At 34.8% G+C, this 18,900-nt stretch overlaps 1 protein-coding gene across 2 annotated transcripts in view; it reads right to left on the minus strand.

Moving 5' to 3' along the window:
- Positions 1-1,095: 1,095 nt before the first annotated feature.
- The window catches only part of CYLC2 (cylicin 2), a 29,939-nt gene continuing 12,134 nt past the window's right edge, over positions 1,096-18,900 (minus strand). Inside the window, exons 4-9 of one of the 2 annotated variants that reach the window (XM_040962985.1) lie at positions 17,972-18,209; positions 17,840-17,890; positions 16,551-17,746; positions 14,927-15,108; positions 14,458-14,537; positions 1,096-1,254 (exon numbers count right to left, since the gene is read on the minus strand). In XM_040962985.1, coding sequence (XP_040818919.1) covers positions 17,178-17,746; positions 17,840-17,890; positions 17,972-18,209 — 858 coding nt within the window. In that variant the 3' untranslated portion in view covers positions 1,096-1,254; positions 14,458-14,537; positions 14,927-15,108; positions 16,551-17,177. Of the gene's footprint in view, positions 1,255-14,457; positions 14,538-14,926; positions 15,109-16,550; positions 18,210-18,900 lie in introns of both variants that reach the window. The other variant, XM_040962984.1, reaches the window with a different exon arrangement.

The raw sequence follows: 18,900 nt of genomic DNA on the forward strand, positions 1-18,900 counted from the left end.
TAATTATGGTCATTGAACACTTCAGTCCCCGATGGGTAGTTTTGGGCTCTGATTTCTATCTATCTTCAGTAGTCATATTGTAAAGAAGTCCACTATGATTAGAGGAGTGAATGGAAAATAAGCTATGTATACACACACACACACACAAACACATACATACTTTGAAAGAAGTATAATGCTTTTCACACTTGCTTCAAATACTGTTTGTGAAGTTTAGATCTTAATACTTCTTTTTATTTCAAAAAATATAAAAGTGAAGCATGTGCTTCATTTTAAAAGAAAGTGTAATTCCAACATTTCAGTACCAAGTGGCCACCTACTGATTGAGACATAGGTTACAGAAGATAGATTAGAAACTTTCCAAAAATTAGTGGACTAAGGACATTGGTAATATCAACATGTCTGACAGAGGGCAAGTGTTTGCGTTAGTGATTGAGACTCCGGTTTAAGATACGTGTGTCCTATAGCGTAGGGCTTGGGTTTAATATGTGGCTTTGGTTTCTGACTCCAGCCTCCTGCTCAAGCAGACACTGGGAGCCAATGTTGATGGCTCCTGTAAATGGGTCCCTCTAATTCTCCTGGGAGACTGGGATTGAGTTTCCAAGTCTAAAATTCAATGCTAGTTAAGTAATTATGAATTAAACCAATGGATTTGTCACTGTGCTTCCAAAATTAAAATATATATAATTTTCATGTACTGTAGGTCAAGTAATTAGTTTGATCAAATGCTGAAGGAAAATAAAATATATTTTGGAAAAAAGGGAAATGCTAAATTGAACCCTCAGATTGCAGTATGCTGAACATTCAACTGAAAATTCAGAAATTCTAGGGAATGGTTGTGTAGAATACACAAAAAACTTAAATCTCTACCCAAAAATTAAAAAAAGAAGTAAAGCACAAGAAAATGTCAGTACTAAACTTGAGTAATTTACAAAAATATCAATTTTTCCAAAAAATATTTACTTGAAAGGTAGAATGAGAGAGATTAGGAAACAGAAAGAAAAAAAATCCCCTAACCATTGTCCACTCACAAATGCCCACAGCAGGCAGAACTGAGAAAGATCAGAACACACAGGGACATAAACACAAATAGCTGTGGAAAGTAGATGTTTTAATATCTTTTCCAGATGTTTAATGTGATCAATTCAAAATTAGAGCTGGCAAGCAACTTCCACGATGGACAAGTCAGAGATCACTGAGTGATTTTGCACTCCTCCGATGTGCTGCAGCGTCCCACGCATCTTCATTTATTCCCTGGAAAAGAATCAAACAAGACTCAAATAAGATACCGAAGAGTCTCCCCAGATGCAGCAATTTCTGCCAGAATTAATAAATATAGGATCCTTTACTGAATCTCCAAATCAGAAATTTAGGTTTCTGAGTAATTAAAGCTGCACAAATTCTAAGAAAGATTTATCCACTATTCTTAAGAAAATAAAGAGTCTCAATGAATATACACTGTGTTAGATTTAGAAAAAAATAGGTTTTGAACATAATGACATTAGAGTGTTGTAGTGATACTTCCCTCTATATCATAAACCTGTTGCAAAATATGTGCAAATTTTTCAACTTACATAAATATTAAAAACAAATATTATGCATAAGTAGATGAACTAAGATGAAATAAATTTATGAAATGGTAAAGAAAGAAATCTATTCAGCATTGTGAAAATAATATTGTGCTCCAAATCCATTTTTCTATTAAGAAAAATAAGCAACAATGAGTTTAATTTCTAATTCCCTTTAAATCTAGCCTTTTAAAAAATAAGTTAATTTCATATATTTGAATACCTTCATCATTCTGCAGATATGTTTAAATAAAACAATAGCTATTTTCAACAGAGCTTTAAGGCTTTCTAGTTTCCTGATATTATCTTGAAGTCTTGAAGGATCATTTAATTAATTAATTTGTTCATTTATTAAAATTTATTTATTTCTATTGGAAAGGTAGATGCATATAGAAAGAAAGACAGAGAAAAAGATTTTTCGTTGCTGGTTCACTCCCCAAGTGGCTACGACCGATCCAAAGCCAGGAGCCTACTGGTAGCTTCTTCTGGGTCTCTCACATGCACCCATATGGGATTCCGTCATGTTCAAGGCGAGCATTTAGCCACTGAGCCATCACACACTTGGATCATTTTAAACTTGAAACTTGATTCTCAGATTCAGCTTACTTTCAATTTCTCTTTCAAATTCTATTTTTCCCTTTAGTATTTTATATCTCCTAATATACTCTGCATTTCTTGCCCCTATTCAGCATCAAAACAAAGCTACTGCTGTAAATAACTAAATCTGGTGTGTGTGTGTGTGTGTGTGTGTGTGTGTGTGTGTTTCAAATTCAGAGAACGGGAGAAAGAACGAGAAAGAGAGCAGTTTTTGTGTGTTCCAAATTCGGGGGGTGGGGGGAGAGGGAGAGAGAGGGAGAGAATCTCCCCCATTAATTGGTCCATTTCCTAAATGATTACAGCACATGGTGGCGGGGACCCAGTTAATTGAGCCATCAGTTGCTGCCTAGCGGTGTGTGATTAGCAGAAAGTTCATTCATGAGGGAAGTCTGGAAGTCTGGATAGAATCCAGATGCTTCTGTGTGAAATACAGGCATTTCCACGGTTCTTTTTTTTTTTTAAGACTATGCCAAAGACATGTCTTGTACATGACTTTATTTCATTTTTCATTGCAGATTAAATATCATGGTCTTAGAATTAGGTGCCCATCACCCATCACACATAAACTATATTCTCTACCTAATTTGCTTTTTTTTTTGCTAGTTTAATCTTGCTACTTAGTTTGTCTTTTATGTATACAAGTAATTTCTAACATAAACTTCCATGTTTGCTATGTTCAGCTATCCCATTATACCATTAGGTTCATGAATTTAGGACAATTACTTTTCCTGGAAGGAAATTGCCTTTGCCTCTAAAATCAATTAGATTAATCGGCATTTAGCTTCCTTTTCTATTTCTGTACCCATGATATAAGCAATGATGTATGAGAGGCTAAAACAAAAATTATGAAATTAGTTGTTAACTCATAGATAACGGAAGAATCTGTCTCCTTCAACCTTTAGCAGAATCTGAAATACAAGTGGTAAATAGTATAGTAATAGTGTGATAACTGGTTTAATATAGGAAAGCAAGCACACAGAACCTGTGAAAATAATACATGAATGTTTTAAAAAAGAATTGGTAAAGCCACATACTGTGCCTTAATGCACCTAAAACACGTTGTTCATATACTCATGGCAGAGAGCCTAATGTTAGAATGGGAGTGAGAACTTTCACATGGCTATGATATTTTTTCAAATATTATTTATTTTTACCTGAAAGGTAAGCTTACAAAGAGGAGGAGAGATGAGAGAGAGAGGAAAGGGGGAGAGAGAGAGAGAGAGAAAATCTTCCTTCTGGTTCACTTTCCAGTGGCAGCAACTGCTGAAACTGGGCCAACCCAAAGCCAGGAGCCAGGAGCTTATTCTGAGTCTTCCACATGGGTGCAGGTTTCCAAGGGTTGAGCCATCCTCTGCTGCTTTCTCAGGCTAAAAGTAAGGAGCTGGTTTGAATATGAAGCAGCCAGTACTCTAACTGGCACCCATATGTGATGTGAGGTAGAGAATTAGTTTGCTATGCCACTGTGCTGGCCTTACATGGTTATAACATTAATCACCCTGACTTGCTTCACTACAGTTAAATGATTCAGGAAGTCACTCCTTTCCACTGAAGGCTGTTTATCCTCAAGTGATTACAGTTTTTGGGTACTTACAGTTCAACAGAATGAAAATTAACCTACATCTATTGTTACCTCTTCCTCCTAACTGTACAGGATTCTCCTTTATTTCTGCCTAGGAGTACCAGCAGATATAGATCTGCCCCAGACCAAGTCCTGCAGCTAAGAGCTGGCTGCAGCCTTTCTTTACCCTGCTGTTGAGTCTTGGCTATCTCAGGCTGCTGCTTCTCGGAGCTGTAGGCCACTCTCCAAACCCAAAACTCATCAGGCATGAGGCTCTGCACATTTATCTTTTTGTATAATTTACATGTGCATGTGTTATATTAATAAATATGTATGACAATGTAAGATACAGTTATATAATTATCCATCTTTGTATATATTTATACATCAGATACATATTTATAAATTCATTTTATGTTGGGTCTTCAAAATGATCATAGAAAATTATTATAAAAATGCACAAATTTCAGAAATTTCAAAAATTCAACTTTCAAAAAATTATGCCGGGAAGATAATTAGAAGATGTGAAGGCACAATTCAAACTAGAGAAGACATAAGCTAGTCAAAGACAAAAATGAGCTGCTTTGAAAAGTATAATGATACATACTTCTTCAGATGCTCAAGCAACACTCAAAGAAGCATTTTAGAGATGACTCATGGGCATACTTTCTCAAGCATTAATGGGAGGCTGGCTGGGGCTTCTCTCTTTATCTCCCCCATTACGCCAGATATGGAAAAAAAAGAAAATGTGGAAATAATAGTCTTACCCACTTTGCTGAGGCCCTTGAACCTTTGTTCCCTAATTAACCATGTAAAGATTGTCAAAAATAAGGGGAAAAAAGCATCAAATGTTTTAGTGTTTCTATTGGAACAATAAAAATAGATCCTGTCCTTTTGGGCTAATTAGTAACAATGCAATTTAAAGCAGCATAAGTTAAAATCAACTGCCTGGTGGCACTGCATTGATCTGTACAACAACAATGAAAACATAGTAGAACTGAAAAGCAGGAGTGGTGGTATCCTGTCACGTCATGTCATCTAAGACATCCAGCTCTCTGAATTCTGGCAAATGGTGAATACTGTTTCACAGGCCTCAGTGAAGCATAAAATAATACATAACTTGTGTGAATTTGCCACAGATATCACCTGAGATGAAGGAATTAAAATAAGTTCTCCATACTAATGATTAATAATATTCTCCAGCTGCTCCTACATAAAAATTTTCTTGGTATACCATAGTGATTGATTGGCAGTTCATGCTAAAATCACATATACATATAGAATGAATTGGTTGAGATTTTTAGTTTTCTATTTATTATTTTTCAAACAAAATTAGGAAGGACATTTTAGCTTCATTCTTTTGTGAAATCTGTAAGATTTTGTTTTCCATTTTTGTCTAAATGAAATCTGTAAGATTTACTATTTCTTTGGCATAAGTGAATGGCACATTAATCAATTCATTGGTGGGCATCCACATTGCCTAAAAGAATGCTTGTTATTACTCTCAACTTATTGACTTCCAATTCCTTTTTCCTACTAAGGAACACCTTGTGATATAATAAGAGATGACTGAAACAGTTTGACACCTGCTACCCAAATAGGATGAAATTCTGGGACAGTAGCTTTAGCCTTGTTCAGCAGTGGCTCCCAAAGGGATTTTACACATGCAGACATATAAAATCTAGGATTTTACCCTAGAGATTCAAGAGTAGTTCAATACTAGCAAATCAATAGATGCTATATATAACATAAACAGAATGCAGATCAAACATCATATGTTTATCTCATTGGATGCAGAAAAGTATTTAATAAATTTCAGTATCCTTTCTGGATTAAGAAAAGCTTCCACAAATTAGAGACATATCTCAAAATGATAAATGTAATATGTAAGATAAGATAATGTTATATTAGAATAAATGGAGAATATTTGAAAGAACTTTCCTTCACATACGGAAAAAGACCAGGATATATACTACCACCATTCATTTTCAATATAGTACTGAAAAAAAAATAGCACAAGAAAGTAGGAAGGAGAAAGAAATGAAAGGAAATAGAAATTTGGAGAGAAGAATTGAAAATATCCTTGCTTGAAGATGGCATAATCTTGCATATAGAAAAACACAAATCTCCCACCCAAAAGCTTGTTAGAAATGATGAGCAAATTCAGTCAAGATTTTATGTTAGTAATAAATTAACTAAAAGACAAATCTAGAAACAATTCCTATTTTAAAAGGCCACAAAAACAATGTAATATTAAACACTTAAGGTAGAATTTCATCAAAACCAGAAACAGCTATACAACATAATTATCTGATTATTATGAAAGAAACCATTTTTTTGGATACAAAAAATATGGAAAGATATTTTTTGCCCAAGAATTTGAAGAATGTCATTAAAATGTCTATAGCACTAAACAATTTACACATTTGATAAAATCCCTACCAAAATGTCAATGACATTTTCAATAAATAAGAAAAATATTCTAAAATTAATAAGGAATCACAAAGAACTCAGATGTAAGGGAGGGAATATAAGAACAAAGGGAGTATCACTACATTAAAATTTTAACTATGAACTAGCTACATTAAATCTGTTCCCTTTGTACTGGTATAAAAATAATTCTAAACAAAAGAATAATTTTGGAACCATTGCAATAAGTGACTTTAAAGTACACTACAAAACTGTAATAATTAAAATAGCACAGCACTAACATAGAAACCAGGCAGAGGTCAATGGAACAGAGCACCCAGAAATTAATCCGCATGTTACACTCTGTTGATTTTTGAAAAAAGTGCTCAGACCATTCAGTGGGGTAAAGATAATTTCTTCAACAAATGATACTGTCAAACTGGATCCTCATATATAGAAGAATGATTTTAGATATATACCTCTCACCATATTAAAAAAAAAAAGACAAAAATTTAGGACCGAAGATTGTGAAGTTATTGAGTGAACACATAAGTGTAGGAGTCGACCTCTTTGATAAGACCTAAGCATAGACAACTAAAGCAAATTTAACAAATGTAACTATATCAAACTCAAAGTCTTCTGCACAGCAAAGGAAACAGTGAATGGAGTAAAGAAACACCCAGTAGAATGGAAAAATAATTGTATACCACCAATTCAACAAAAGATTAATATCCTGAATATAATCAAAACATGAAAAAACCCTCAACAATAAAAAAAACCAATCAACTCTAGAAACATGCAAAGTACTACAATAGTAAGTCTCTAAAGAAGAAATACAAATGACCAATACGTATGAAAAACTGCTTAGTATAACTAGTCATCAGGGAAGTGTAAATCAAAGCCACAATGAGATATCACTTCATACCTGTCAGATTGACTAGAATCTAAGAAATAAGAAATGACAAATGCTGTCCAAGATGTGGATAAAAGCAAAATTCATACACTGTCACTGGATATGTCAGTTTTACAGCCATTATGAAAAAAGTGTAGAAATATCTTAAATTCCTAAAAATAAGAGTTGTCATGTGATTCAGCAATCTCACTACTGGGGGTATTTGCAAGAGATTTGGACTCATTTTATCAGAGATACCTGCAACACTGTGTCTTTAAGAGCGGTGTTCACAACAGTGAAATTTCAGAACCAACCAAGATATCTGCCATTACATGAAACATATATACAATGTAATATTATTCAGGTATAAACAAAGAATTAACTCCTACCATTTGTAGCAAAATGAATTAAACAAGGGAACATCATGTTGAATGATCTGAGACACATAAAGACAGAAAGCACAGATTCTAACTTATATGTGGGAACTAAAATTTAAAACAACAAAAAGACAAAGAATAATTATATAAATGAATGCATCATTATGCTGCCAATATAATCTCACAAAACTTCCATTTCTTTGTCAGAGCAACCCATTTAGAATGTTTTATGTTGACATAAGAGCTAAGTGATAAGTTAACTCATTATCTTATCATTAAATATTATAAATTTACCAAAAGCTAAATAAGCACATACCATAGATCTTGAATAAAACTTTTAGGATCTTTTATTGTCAACACGATGTTGTACTTCCAGCTTGGTCATTATACATTTCCTCTCCTTGTGAGACTTTTCTGTGTGTTTCCCATGCTCACAATTCTCAACTATGTTGTTGAGCATCTTTTCTTACAGCATTCTAAATCATAGGAGAGTGTAGATACAACCAATATTAATGTAAAATGTGTATTCGCAATGCCACATTTATATTGTGGTTCTTACAAAATTCTACAAAATTCAATTGAACAAAAATGTATATTTCTAAGTGTGTGTGTTTAGGATTTGGAAAATGCTATAAAATACAAATGTGCTATAAAGAATGATTAAATCATGTCAATTAATGGATTCATCAACTCAGAAATAATTTTGTTATGAAGCTTTTAAATTACTCAGTAATTTTGAAAAACACAATACTCTTTAGTATTGTCACCATATAACATAGTAGATGTCAAAAATTGTTACTCTAGTTTGGATGAAACTTTGTACCCTAAGAATAACATACAACTTTATGAAATTCTGTGTGCTATGAATAAAAACATCAACATTCTACACCCTATTCTTTGAAAAGCACCATTCTATTCCTGCTTTATGAGTTTTACCGTTTTGAATTTCACATGTAAGTGGGATTATATTAAATTTGTTGCACTATGACTTCCTTATTTTATTTGGCATAATGGTCACCATGTTTATGCATGTAGTTGAAGATGGCAGAACTTCTTTTTCTAAGGCTTATTGTTGTTAGGTATGTGTACATTTTTTCCATTCTCCTTGCTCCAGTCTGGACCATCTTTGGCCATGGTGAGCATTTGGAGAATGAGCCAGCAAATGGCAGATCTCTCTGTCTCTGTGGCTCTGGATTTCAAATAAATTAAAAAAAAACTAAATTAAAATAGCTTAAACAAATGAGACCTCAATTGGTGGAACAAAATAAAAGTCCAGGAAAGAGCTCAGTTTTTTTTTTTTTTTTTTTTTTTTTTTTTTTTTTTTTTTGCCAATTGTGCTTTTAAGCAAAATATCAAGAGCACACAATGGGAAAACAAAATCACTTCAATAAGGAGTGTTGAGGTAATGGGATGGCTATATACAGAATAATGAAATTTGACCCTCATACCACCTACAAAAATGAAGTAAAAATGAATTAGCTCTTTAAGCCCAATAAATACCTAAAACTACAAAACTACTTGTTGAGAGCCATTGATCTTGGTTTGGATAATGTTTCCCAAAGTTTATGCAAAGAAATAGTTAAGTGATATCAAACTTCATAGCTTTGGAACAGCAAATGGAAACAAGACAAAGAGATGACTTACAGATTACAAGAAAATAGTTTCAATACATTCACCAGAGAATTAATATGCACAAAGTTAGAATTTGGTAGTAAGAAAATAATTTAATTCGATTAAAACAGACATGTGAATAGATTCTTTCCTTCTAAAAGAGATTTTTTTTTTTTGAAATTTAGGAAGTGAGAGAGGAAAAGCAGAGGTCTTTCATCCTCAGCTTCATTAACAGCCTGCAGGTCTGGGCCAGGCTGAAGCCAAAAGACAGAAATTCCATTCTGTGCTGCTTTCCTAGCTTTCCTACGTGGGTAGCACAGAAATAAGTACCAGGTTATCTCATGCTGTCTTCCCGAGTGTATCGGCATTAACCTGGACTGCAAGTGGAACAGCCAGGCCTTCCGTAAGAGATGCTAGTTCCACAGGAAGCATCAGGGTCTACCAAACTGTGCTGACCCATTGAACCGGCAGTACTGAAAGGAAGGTGCGCTCATAGGCTACAGCTGCAGAAAAATATCAGTGTTACTAATCACTTGGAAAATGCAGATTTAAAAGCATAATGAACTGTCATTTGATTCATGTCAGAATCGCTAATATCTGATAAATGAATCAAATGAAGCCTTTGTACAACATTGGTGACAAAGGAAATTAGTTATGCCACTATGGAAAATTATTTGGTGTTTCCACATAAAAAAGTTAAAATAGAATTAGCACATGATCTACTTTATCAATTTTAACCAAATTAAAGCTACCCTTGTCATCTGGAAAAAAGCAAGTTTTTCAGACTGCTTACAACCTTGTAAGTACTCCTATAATGCAAGCTTCAAAATATGTTGTGATGGCTTCAGTATATACCTAGCACTACACAACCTGCAAAAATATAATTGTCCAACTCTTAAACATTTTCCCCTAATTTCTTTTTTCAATCTAGAAGGAAAATAAAATCAATATTTCCAAAGAATACAGTTTAATGTGAAAAAGCTCTTTCGTCATTTTGGTGTTTTATTTGTACAGCAAAACTGTTATTACTAGATGTGCCCATTTTACAACTTGTACTTACTGAGGAGTTGCTTTTATAGCTATGATCCTGTTTGTAATGATTAGAACTTTCACTGTGAGTTGTACATGGTTATTTTCTTCGAAAATCACTATTTGTCATTTAAACTGTGGTTATATACACTAGTATATTTTAATAACAACATTTTTTTAAAAAAGGTTTATTTAATTTTCTTGGAAAATCACATATATTAAGAGAGGAGGACACACAGAGGGGAAGATCTTCCATCTGATGAGTCACTCACCAAGTGGCTGCAACAACCAAAGCAGAGCTGATCTAAGCCAGAAGCCAGGAGCTTCTTCCAGGTCTCCCAGGTGGATGAAGGGTCCCAAGGCTTTGGGCCATCCTTCACTGCTTTCCCTCACCACAAGCAGGGAGCTGGAGGGGAAGCAGGAAGTGGCCACCAGAATTAGAACCAGCACCCATAGGAGATCCTGGCACGTGCAAAGAGGGGATTATAACTGCTAGGCTTCTGCATTGAGCCCTAATCACAACATTTCTATGTAATTAATTAATTATTCTATGTAATTTTTCTATGTAATTCATTATGTGATGTAGCGTGGAAAACTGCCAGCTGCAATGCTGACATCCTACTGGTGCTGATTCATGTCGCAATTGCTACACTTTCCTTCCAGCTCCCTGCTAGTAACCTTGGAAGATTATCAGAATATGGCATGGGTGTGTGGGAGACCTGTAAGAAACTGGACTTCCGGCTTTGGCCTGGCAAGTCCTATCCATTGCATCCACCTGGGGAGTGACAGGTGGAGGCAAAGTTCTCTTTGCCTCTCCTCACTCTTCCCCAGTTCCCTGTCCAGCCTCTACTTCTGTCTCTTTAATTTTGACTTTGAAATAAATGAGTCTTAAAAGAATACATTTTGCTTATTCTGGATTTAAGCAAGGGTTAATCCTTTCAATAAATACCTTAAAATTGTGTCATGGCAGCCTTGGATCTACAGCAAAGGTAAAATGCAATATACCTGCCAATAATATATTTAGGAGGAGAGTTAAAGATATATGTATGCAGCATATTCATATTCAGGAAAGAAAGTGAATAAAAATGCTTTGAATTTTTTATAGATCTGACTTCTTTGGTAATTAATTAAATAGCCATTTGTTTTATTCACCTGGATGTAATATGAACTAAGTAATAAGTCTTAGGCATCCTTTTTAGGAAATACAGTAGAGATCTTAGAAGAATATTTCCCTTTACCAGACTGGAAGCATTAATTAAATTTAAACACATTTGACTGCATAAATAGAAAAATGTGTGAGGAAGTAATACAAAGAACCCTGAATGCAGAGACAAAAGGCATAGAAATTATCATCCTGTGAGTAACTGAACATAAATAAATGGCTGCTTTTGCCACTTCTGTTGAACGAATCTGGAAGTCGAATCCAGAAAAATGAGTCAAGGGAAAAAAAAATGAAAGTTGTTCAAATCTGAAAAAGAAAATCAAATTATTTCTGAAGAAAATATGAACTTATAGATAAAAACCATTAAAAAGTGAACAATAATGAAATTGTTAGAATTGATAAATGAATTTACTAAGGTTTCAAGATACAGCAATATAACAAAAGCAAACAGCATTTCTGTACACAGTGAATTATATATATTAAAAATGCACCAAGCAATAAATTCCACTTACAATATTACCTTCAAAATACTTAGGAATAAATTTAATCAAAGAAGTATAAGATTCCTATTCTCTGAAAACATTTATCTCAATATATTTTTGAAGTCTCACTTATTTTTGTCTCATTTAAGAGAGAAATTGACGTATTCCAATAAATGCAGGGTATTCTAGATTCGAGGATGGGGAAAATTGATATTGTTAAAGTGATTTAGGGTTAACTGAATCACAAACACAATCATGTATGGATAAAAATTAATTCTGAAATAAATGTTAATGTACACAAAAATAAATAAAACAATTCTTAAACAAGTATGATTGCATCAACAAAGGACAACAGAAATAAGAGACATCTAAGGGGATAAGGTAAAATATTTGATAATAATATATATCTTAAGAAGTCAATATTCCATATATGTAAGAAACCAGGACATCTCAATAACATGTAAACATTCTGTTTAAAGTAGTAGCACAGGTCCTAAATAAATGTATCTCAAAGGAAGATATGAAAATGGCCAATAGATATATGACATATAATTTCTTACTTTTCAGTACAAAATAAACTAGCATCTCAAAGAATCAATATTTCTAGAAAAAACAATACAGAAATTTGCAATACAGGTAAAGAATTGAAAAACTTGTTAAATCATTAAAATATGAACTGCAACTTGGAGGGAATTCCTGCACAAGACATGCAGTGTCAAACTACAACAACAAAATATATACAGAAGAAAATTAAAAATCCAAACAAAGGAAACTTAAAACTCAGCCATAAGAAAGAAAAAACCTTTATTAATAGTCAAAGACTTCAGCAAAGAAGGTATAAAGATGTCACATAAGCCTATAAAAAAAATTACACATCATATGTCCTCAGAGAAATGTAAACTACAGTAGTAAAATACCACTACATATCTTTTATAATGATCAAAATGCAAAATGCTGAGGCCAAAGCCTGGTAAGGACAAGCGGCTGTACAAATCTTAATCATTACTGCTGGAAATGCAAAACAATAGTTTGGAAGACCATTTGAAAGCTTCTTAAGAAACAAAAGTTACTTTTACTATATAATACACCAATCCTGTTCCTTAGCATTTATCTAACGGAGCTGAAATTTGTGCTCATAAAATGTTTCACATAGATATTTATATAATATAAATATATTAGTGTTAATCTTTACATAGATATCTAGTAATCTTTACAAGCAAACATCTGTAAGGTAGTAATATGAGTTTTGTTCATCATTTCCAAAATCTTAAAGCCACCAAGATAGCCTGCTGTAGATAACCAATCAAATAAACTGTGGGATGATCCGACAATAAGATATTTCTCAGTGTGAAACCATGCAGAATGCAGAAGGGAAATAAAAGTAAAGACGCATCACTAAATGAAAGAAGGCAGTTTGTGAAGGCTGTGCCCAAGTACAGTATATTTTCTATTACATGAAATCTTTGAAAAGCCATAACTATGGAGGCAGTGAGCAGATTAAGGTTGCCCAAAGCTGTGTGTAGAGGGGAGCAAGAAATGAGTGGGTAGAGAGTTTTTAGGGCAGTGAAATTGCATGTTGCAAAAGATGTGCATTATGTAAAAAGTGATCATTGACTTTAAGCATCTACACCAAAAGAAAACTATTTTTTTCTACAAACCTTTCAAGATGCACTCATATACAACGGTGGAAATGTGATGAAAAGTTATCCAAATCCATAAAATGTATGTATGATACCTAGAGAGAACCTTCCTATAAATAAAACAATAATGGGTAATAATAATGAATCTAAAGTTTGTGAGTGGTAGCAAGTCTGGGGGCATTGATATAGCCTATGCACATGGGCAAGAAGTCTATGGGAAATCTCCACAGCTTCTGTTTATTTTTCTTGAGAAACTAAAACTTTTTAAAAAGCAGTCTATTAAAAATGTCTGAAAATGTAAAATTTAAGAATAAATTACTTGAACAACCTAGATTTTTGGGAAATTTGAATCCTTAACATTACAAAGTTATGTGTTATTAAATATATAAAGAAATCCAGTGTGATAAAAGCACATTAGTCAAAGAATATCAGTGCCACATGAGATCAGAGGAATAGTCATTAGTCAGAGTAAGCCAGAAGTGGGGAGGAACTTATGATAAAAATGAAATAAATGTGTTATGTGCTTTGGGATACTGGAAAAATATTGTGTTTCTTTGTGTGAAAACAATGGGTTGTAGAGTAGTTATGAGAGATGAAGCAGAGAAATTCACCAGTGCTAAGAAGACTTTCAGTTACCAAGTGAAATGTAATAATTGGACTTGTGCAGAACCAGTAGCAATGTAATAGAACAGACCAATTCAGAGTATTTTAGAGGTAGATAGGTCTGGAGTTTTTAACTTGGAGGTGAATAAAAATGGAGTAATTCGTCTTGCACACATTGGGATCCCATATAGGCACTGGTTCTAGTCCCAGCAGCCTGCTTTCCATCCAGCCCTCTGCTTGTGGCCTAGGAAAGTGATCAAAGATGGCTCAATGCCTTGGGACCCGTGAGGGAGACCAGGGAAGAGGCTCCTTAGCTCCTGGTTTCGGATCGGCGCAGCTCTGACTGTTGCGACAACTTGAGGAGTGAAAGAGCAGATGGAAGATCTTCCTTTCTGTCTCTCCTCCTCTCTGTATATCTGATTTTCCAATAAATAAATAAATGAATAAATAAATCTTAAAAAAACAGTAATTACAGACTGCTCACCATTTTGGACTGAGCTGTAGATTGAATATAATGCCATTTACTTACTTGATCAAGACTTGTGGAAGCATAGACTTCAGTGGAGGGGTATCAAGGGCTCCGCTCAGACAATATTAATTTTAAGATGCCTAGAAGACAGTCAAGTATGAGTTAAGTGAGTTTGGAGATGAGAGGGCAAGTATGGGCTTAAATATGATACTCAACAGCATAATAACTATGTTAAAAAAAAACATGAGAATGCAACATTGAGAAAAATAATTCTGATCAAATAGAAGAGATGCTAGGGGAGACACAGAATGAATGCTATTACTAATTTGACTGCAAAATTACTCTTGATGATCTTGGGCCATGTCACTGGAATGATCAAAAAAATTTAATTTGACTATAAGTTAATGGTAGATCAAAAAATGTAGCTGGAGGACAGTGAAAGCAAGCAAGGACGCAAGCCAACAAAAAGAATGGCAGGTTTTGACTTTACTGTTGGTATAGCTGACAGGATAAAACAAGGTAGCTTCACCTGGTAGACCGTGAGTTCCAACAACCTTTGATCCTTGGTTGTTCATGCGCAAAGCCCAGAAGCCAGTGCTTCATGACTAGACAAAACCACCAGACCTGACTGTTTTAATTGTTCCAGTGTTTGTGGAATAGGGACTCCTTCCTTCAGTGTCAATCATCTTCATCTTGAATCCAGAGATTATACTGGGAAGGAGCAAGAGGAAAGAAAATCATTAACTTCTGGAATAAGGTGGAGTTTTTCTTGCAGAGGATGTTTTAATTTAGAATAAATGAATTGCCACTTATTGGGAAGTTCAATAATGCTAATTTTACTTTGCAGCATGTTTTGTTTTTCTTCAATTTTTATATGATTTATGGGCCAAAACAAAGTTCAGTATAATTACCATAATTTGAAATTATTTTTTCATATCTAAATGATGTTGCATAGGTATTTTTTTTATACTCCATTAAATCCTGCTTCTTTGGGCTATTAAATATATAGCAGTTCGTCAAAGGCCTCCTTCTTATGTATCATTTAGGTTTGTTCTTGTTGAAAATTTGCATGATTTTTTTCATCCTTCCTTAAATATAAAGAATCTGGCCACTGTTTTTAAAGTAAATTTGTATGTGAATTTGGAACTGAGTGGTGAAATATGGGCTTTCAGTTGTTGAAATGATTATACACCATTATTTGCCATATTAATATAGTTTATTTTGTATGACAACTAATTATACTTCCCTTAAACTTTACATTGAAGGTTTAAAAACCTCTTTTATTTATTCAACTTTCGGTGTTCTTAAATTATTATTGACAATGAGAGAATGCAAAGATTGGTGTGGTGGTAAAACAAGCTAATCCTCCACCCAAGTTGTCAGCAACCCATATGGGTGCCAGTTTGTGTTCAGGCTGCTCTGCTTTTGAGCCTGCTCCCTGCTCATGCCCTGGAAAACCAGCAAGGATGGCTCTAGTCCTTGAGCCCTTGTACCCATTGGAAGCTCTGAAAAGAATCTCTAGGCTTCTGGTCTCACATTTAATGACCCAGTTCTGGCTCTTGGGACCATTTGGGAAGTGAACCAGCAGATGGAAAATCCTTCCTTTCCCTCTCTTTCTAATTCTGTATCTAAATCTCTTTGTAAATCTGACTGTCAAATGAAAAATAAATCTTAAAAAAAGAAAATGCAGGGCCCGGCACGGTGGCGCCGTGGTTAAGGTCCTCGCCTTGCACGCCCGGGATCCCATATGGGCGCCAGTTCTATCCCGGAAGCCCCGCTTCCCTTCCAGCTCCCTGCCTGTGGCCCAGGAAAGCAGTCAAAGCCCAAAGCCCAAAGCTTTGGGACCCTGCACCCGTGTGGGAGACCTGGAAGAGGCTCCTGGCTCTGGATCGGCATAGCATCAGCCGTTGCGCTCACTTGGGGAGTGAATCATTGGACGGAAGATCTTCCTGTCTGTCTCTCCTCTCTGTATATCCGCCTTTCCAATAGAAAAATAATAAAAATAAATCTTAAAAAAAAAAGAAAATGCAAGCTTGATAAAAGCAAATTAGCAATTTATGGATCTATTAAAAGAAAAGTTTCTTTTTAAACCCTTAAATTGGTTCACCCATGTTGAATTTAATTAGGACTGAAGTGAAATAAAATGAACTTACCAAGTGTTTCCATCTGGGATGAAAGTAGAACATCCAAGAATGTAGTTGGGATGGTGTAAATTTCAGGAATGACATATAGACTCACAAGAAAGTAGTGACGCTTCTCTTTTCTTTTGTTGAGGAAAGATAACATTAATTCATATTTACTTCAATGTTATACTTTTCTGGCAATTGTTTCATTTGTCATGACACCACTAGATCTTATTTGAAATATGTAGCTGTAGCTTGAGGTTTTGTTAAAATCTCATAGATCCAATTTATTTATTCTTGAATTTAAAAAATAACTACCATTTTAAAAAAAATTTGCATCCACAGATTCATTCTCACTGGTTTCTACAACTTAAGTTGCTTATTCTTAGTTGGGTCTCTTCTAGCAATTTTTATCGAAACCTTTACAGCCCCAAAGGTAGCATATGTGTTCTCCAAGTCTTTCAATGAAGTTCCCCTTAACATGTGTTAGCATCTTTTTCATATTTTATGTATCTGAGTCCTCCTTGTATTCTTCTTTGCTCCCGTTTAAAACTTAATTATTCTAACCTTCTTTTTCACTTACAGATTAGGATTCAAACCCTCAACTTCTTTTATTTGTTGTGATGTTCTTTCTGTTTGCATTCTTATCCCCAAGATCTATTTTCCCTTCTTCGTCTCTTTCTTTCCCCCCTTCTTTGCATCCTTCTTGGCGTCACCAGCATCTTTCTTTGCACCCTTTTTGTCATCCTTCGGTCCACCCTCTGCATCGCCAGGCTTCTTTTCATCTTTTTTATCTTTTTTACTGTCCTTCTTCTTTGCATCTTTCTTGGCATCCTTTGCCTCATCACCTTTCTTTCCTTCCTTGTCTTTCTTTCCACCAGGTTTTTCAGCTTCTGAATCTGGAGGTGTGTCTTTCCCCTTCTTTGAGTCTTTTTTGCCTTTTTTGTCATCCTTCTTTGCACCAGGTTTTTCTCCTTCAGACTCTGCACTGGAATCTTTGCCTTTCTTTGTGTCTTTTTTACCTTTTTTATCATCCTTCTTTGAACCCGGTTTTTCTCCTTCAGACTCTGAGCCAGAATCTTTGCCTTTCTTTGTTTCCTTCTTGCTCTTTTTATCATCTTTCTTTGGTCCCCCCTTTTCTTCTTCTGATTCTGTGCCAGAATCTTTACCCTTCTTTGTGTCTTTTTTACCTTTTTTGTCATCCTTCTTTGAACCCGGTTTTTCTCCTTCAGACTCTGAGCCAGAATCTTTACCCTTGTCCTTTTTGCTTTTTTTGGTATCTTTCTTTAGACCTTCTTTTTCTCCTTCAGAATCTGAACTCTTGCCCTTCTTTGAATCTTTTTTACCCTTTTTGTCATCTTTCTTTTCCCCTTCAGATTCTGCTTCTGAATCTTTGTCCTTTTCACCTTTCTTGGGTTTTTTTGTGTCTCCTTTCACGGCATCAGGCTTACCTTTTAATTCTGCTTCTGACTCTGATTTGTCCTTCTCTGCTTTCTTGTCATCTTTTTCTTTCTTACCTAGTTCTGGGGATGATGGTTTTTCCCCAGCACCCTTGCCAGGATGAGTTGGTTTGGCTGGAGGCTTCCTCCGAGCAGCTAAATACTCAGATGGTCTCTCAGAAATTCTCATTAAAGAACGATGCATCCACAATGGTCGTTTGTGATCTCTTAATTTTTCTTCATCGATTGCCTGAAATGTTGGGTAGAATAATGATGGGCAGTTTGTGAGTATGTGTGTAGTATCACATGCCAAATATATTCTAATTTCAATAATAAAAAATATATTGTGATTAAAAATGATTCCATATTTAGTTCTGCTCTATGATGTTATAATTTTTAGTTATATTTTCTTTGTTCAGAAGGCAGGGTAACAGAGACAGTGGCAAAGACAGAAAGAGAGCGGGAATCTTCTTTTCCTCTGCCTCATTTCCTAAACACCTGTGATGGTTGGCTCTGGTCCTGGACAAAACCAGAGGTCTGGAATTCCACATGAGTCTTTCATGTGGATGGCACGGAATACACACTTGCTCTGTCATCCGCTGCCTTCCCAGGCAAGTAACAGGAAGTTGGACCGGAAGCAGAACAGGTGAGACAAGTGAGCACCCTGATATTAGGTGTCTAAATTGCAAGCAAGGCATTTACATAGTATATCACAATGCCGGACCCACCCAGATCATTTTTAGAATGTATAATTGTACTTCATTTCAGCTGATTTTTAGTTCAGTATTTTTGTAATCCCCACATGAGGTTATGTTAAAAGTGGTAACTCATATCTTATCAGAATCAATATTCATAATCAGGAAAATCAAGTAAGGTTTTTATTTTTTTTATTGTGTTCTTGAAAATTCTTGGGATATCTTTCCCAGTTCCCTTTCTAAATA

Source organism: Ochotona curzoniae, unplaced genomic scaffold (assembly GCF_017591425.1).
Source record: "Ochotona curzoniae isolate NIBS_2020 unplaced genomic scaffold, NIBS_Ocur_1.0 scaffold_3208, whole genome shotgun sequence".
In the NCBI taxonomy this organism is placed as follows: Eukaryota; Metazoa; Chordata; class Mammalia; order Lagomorpha; family Ochotonidae; genus Ochotona; species Ochotona curzoniae.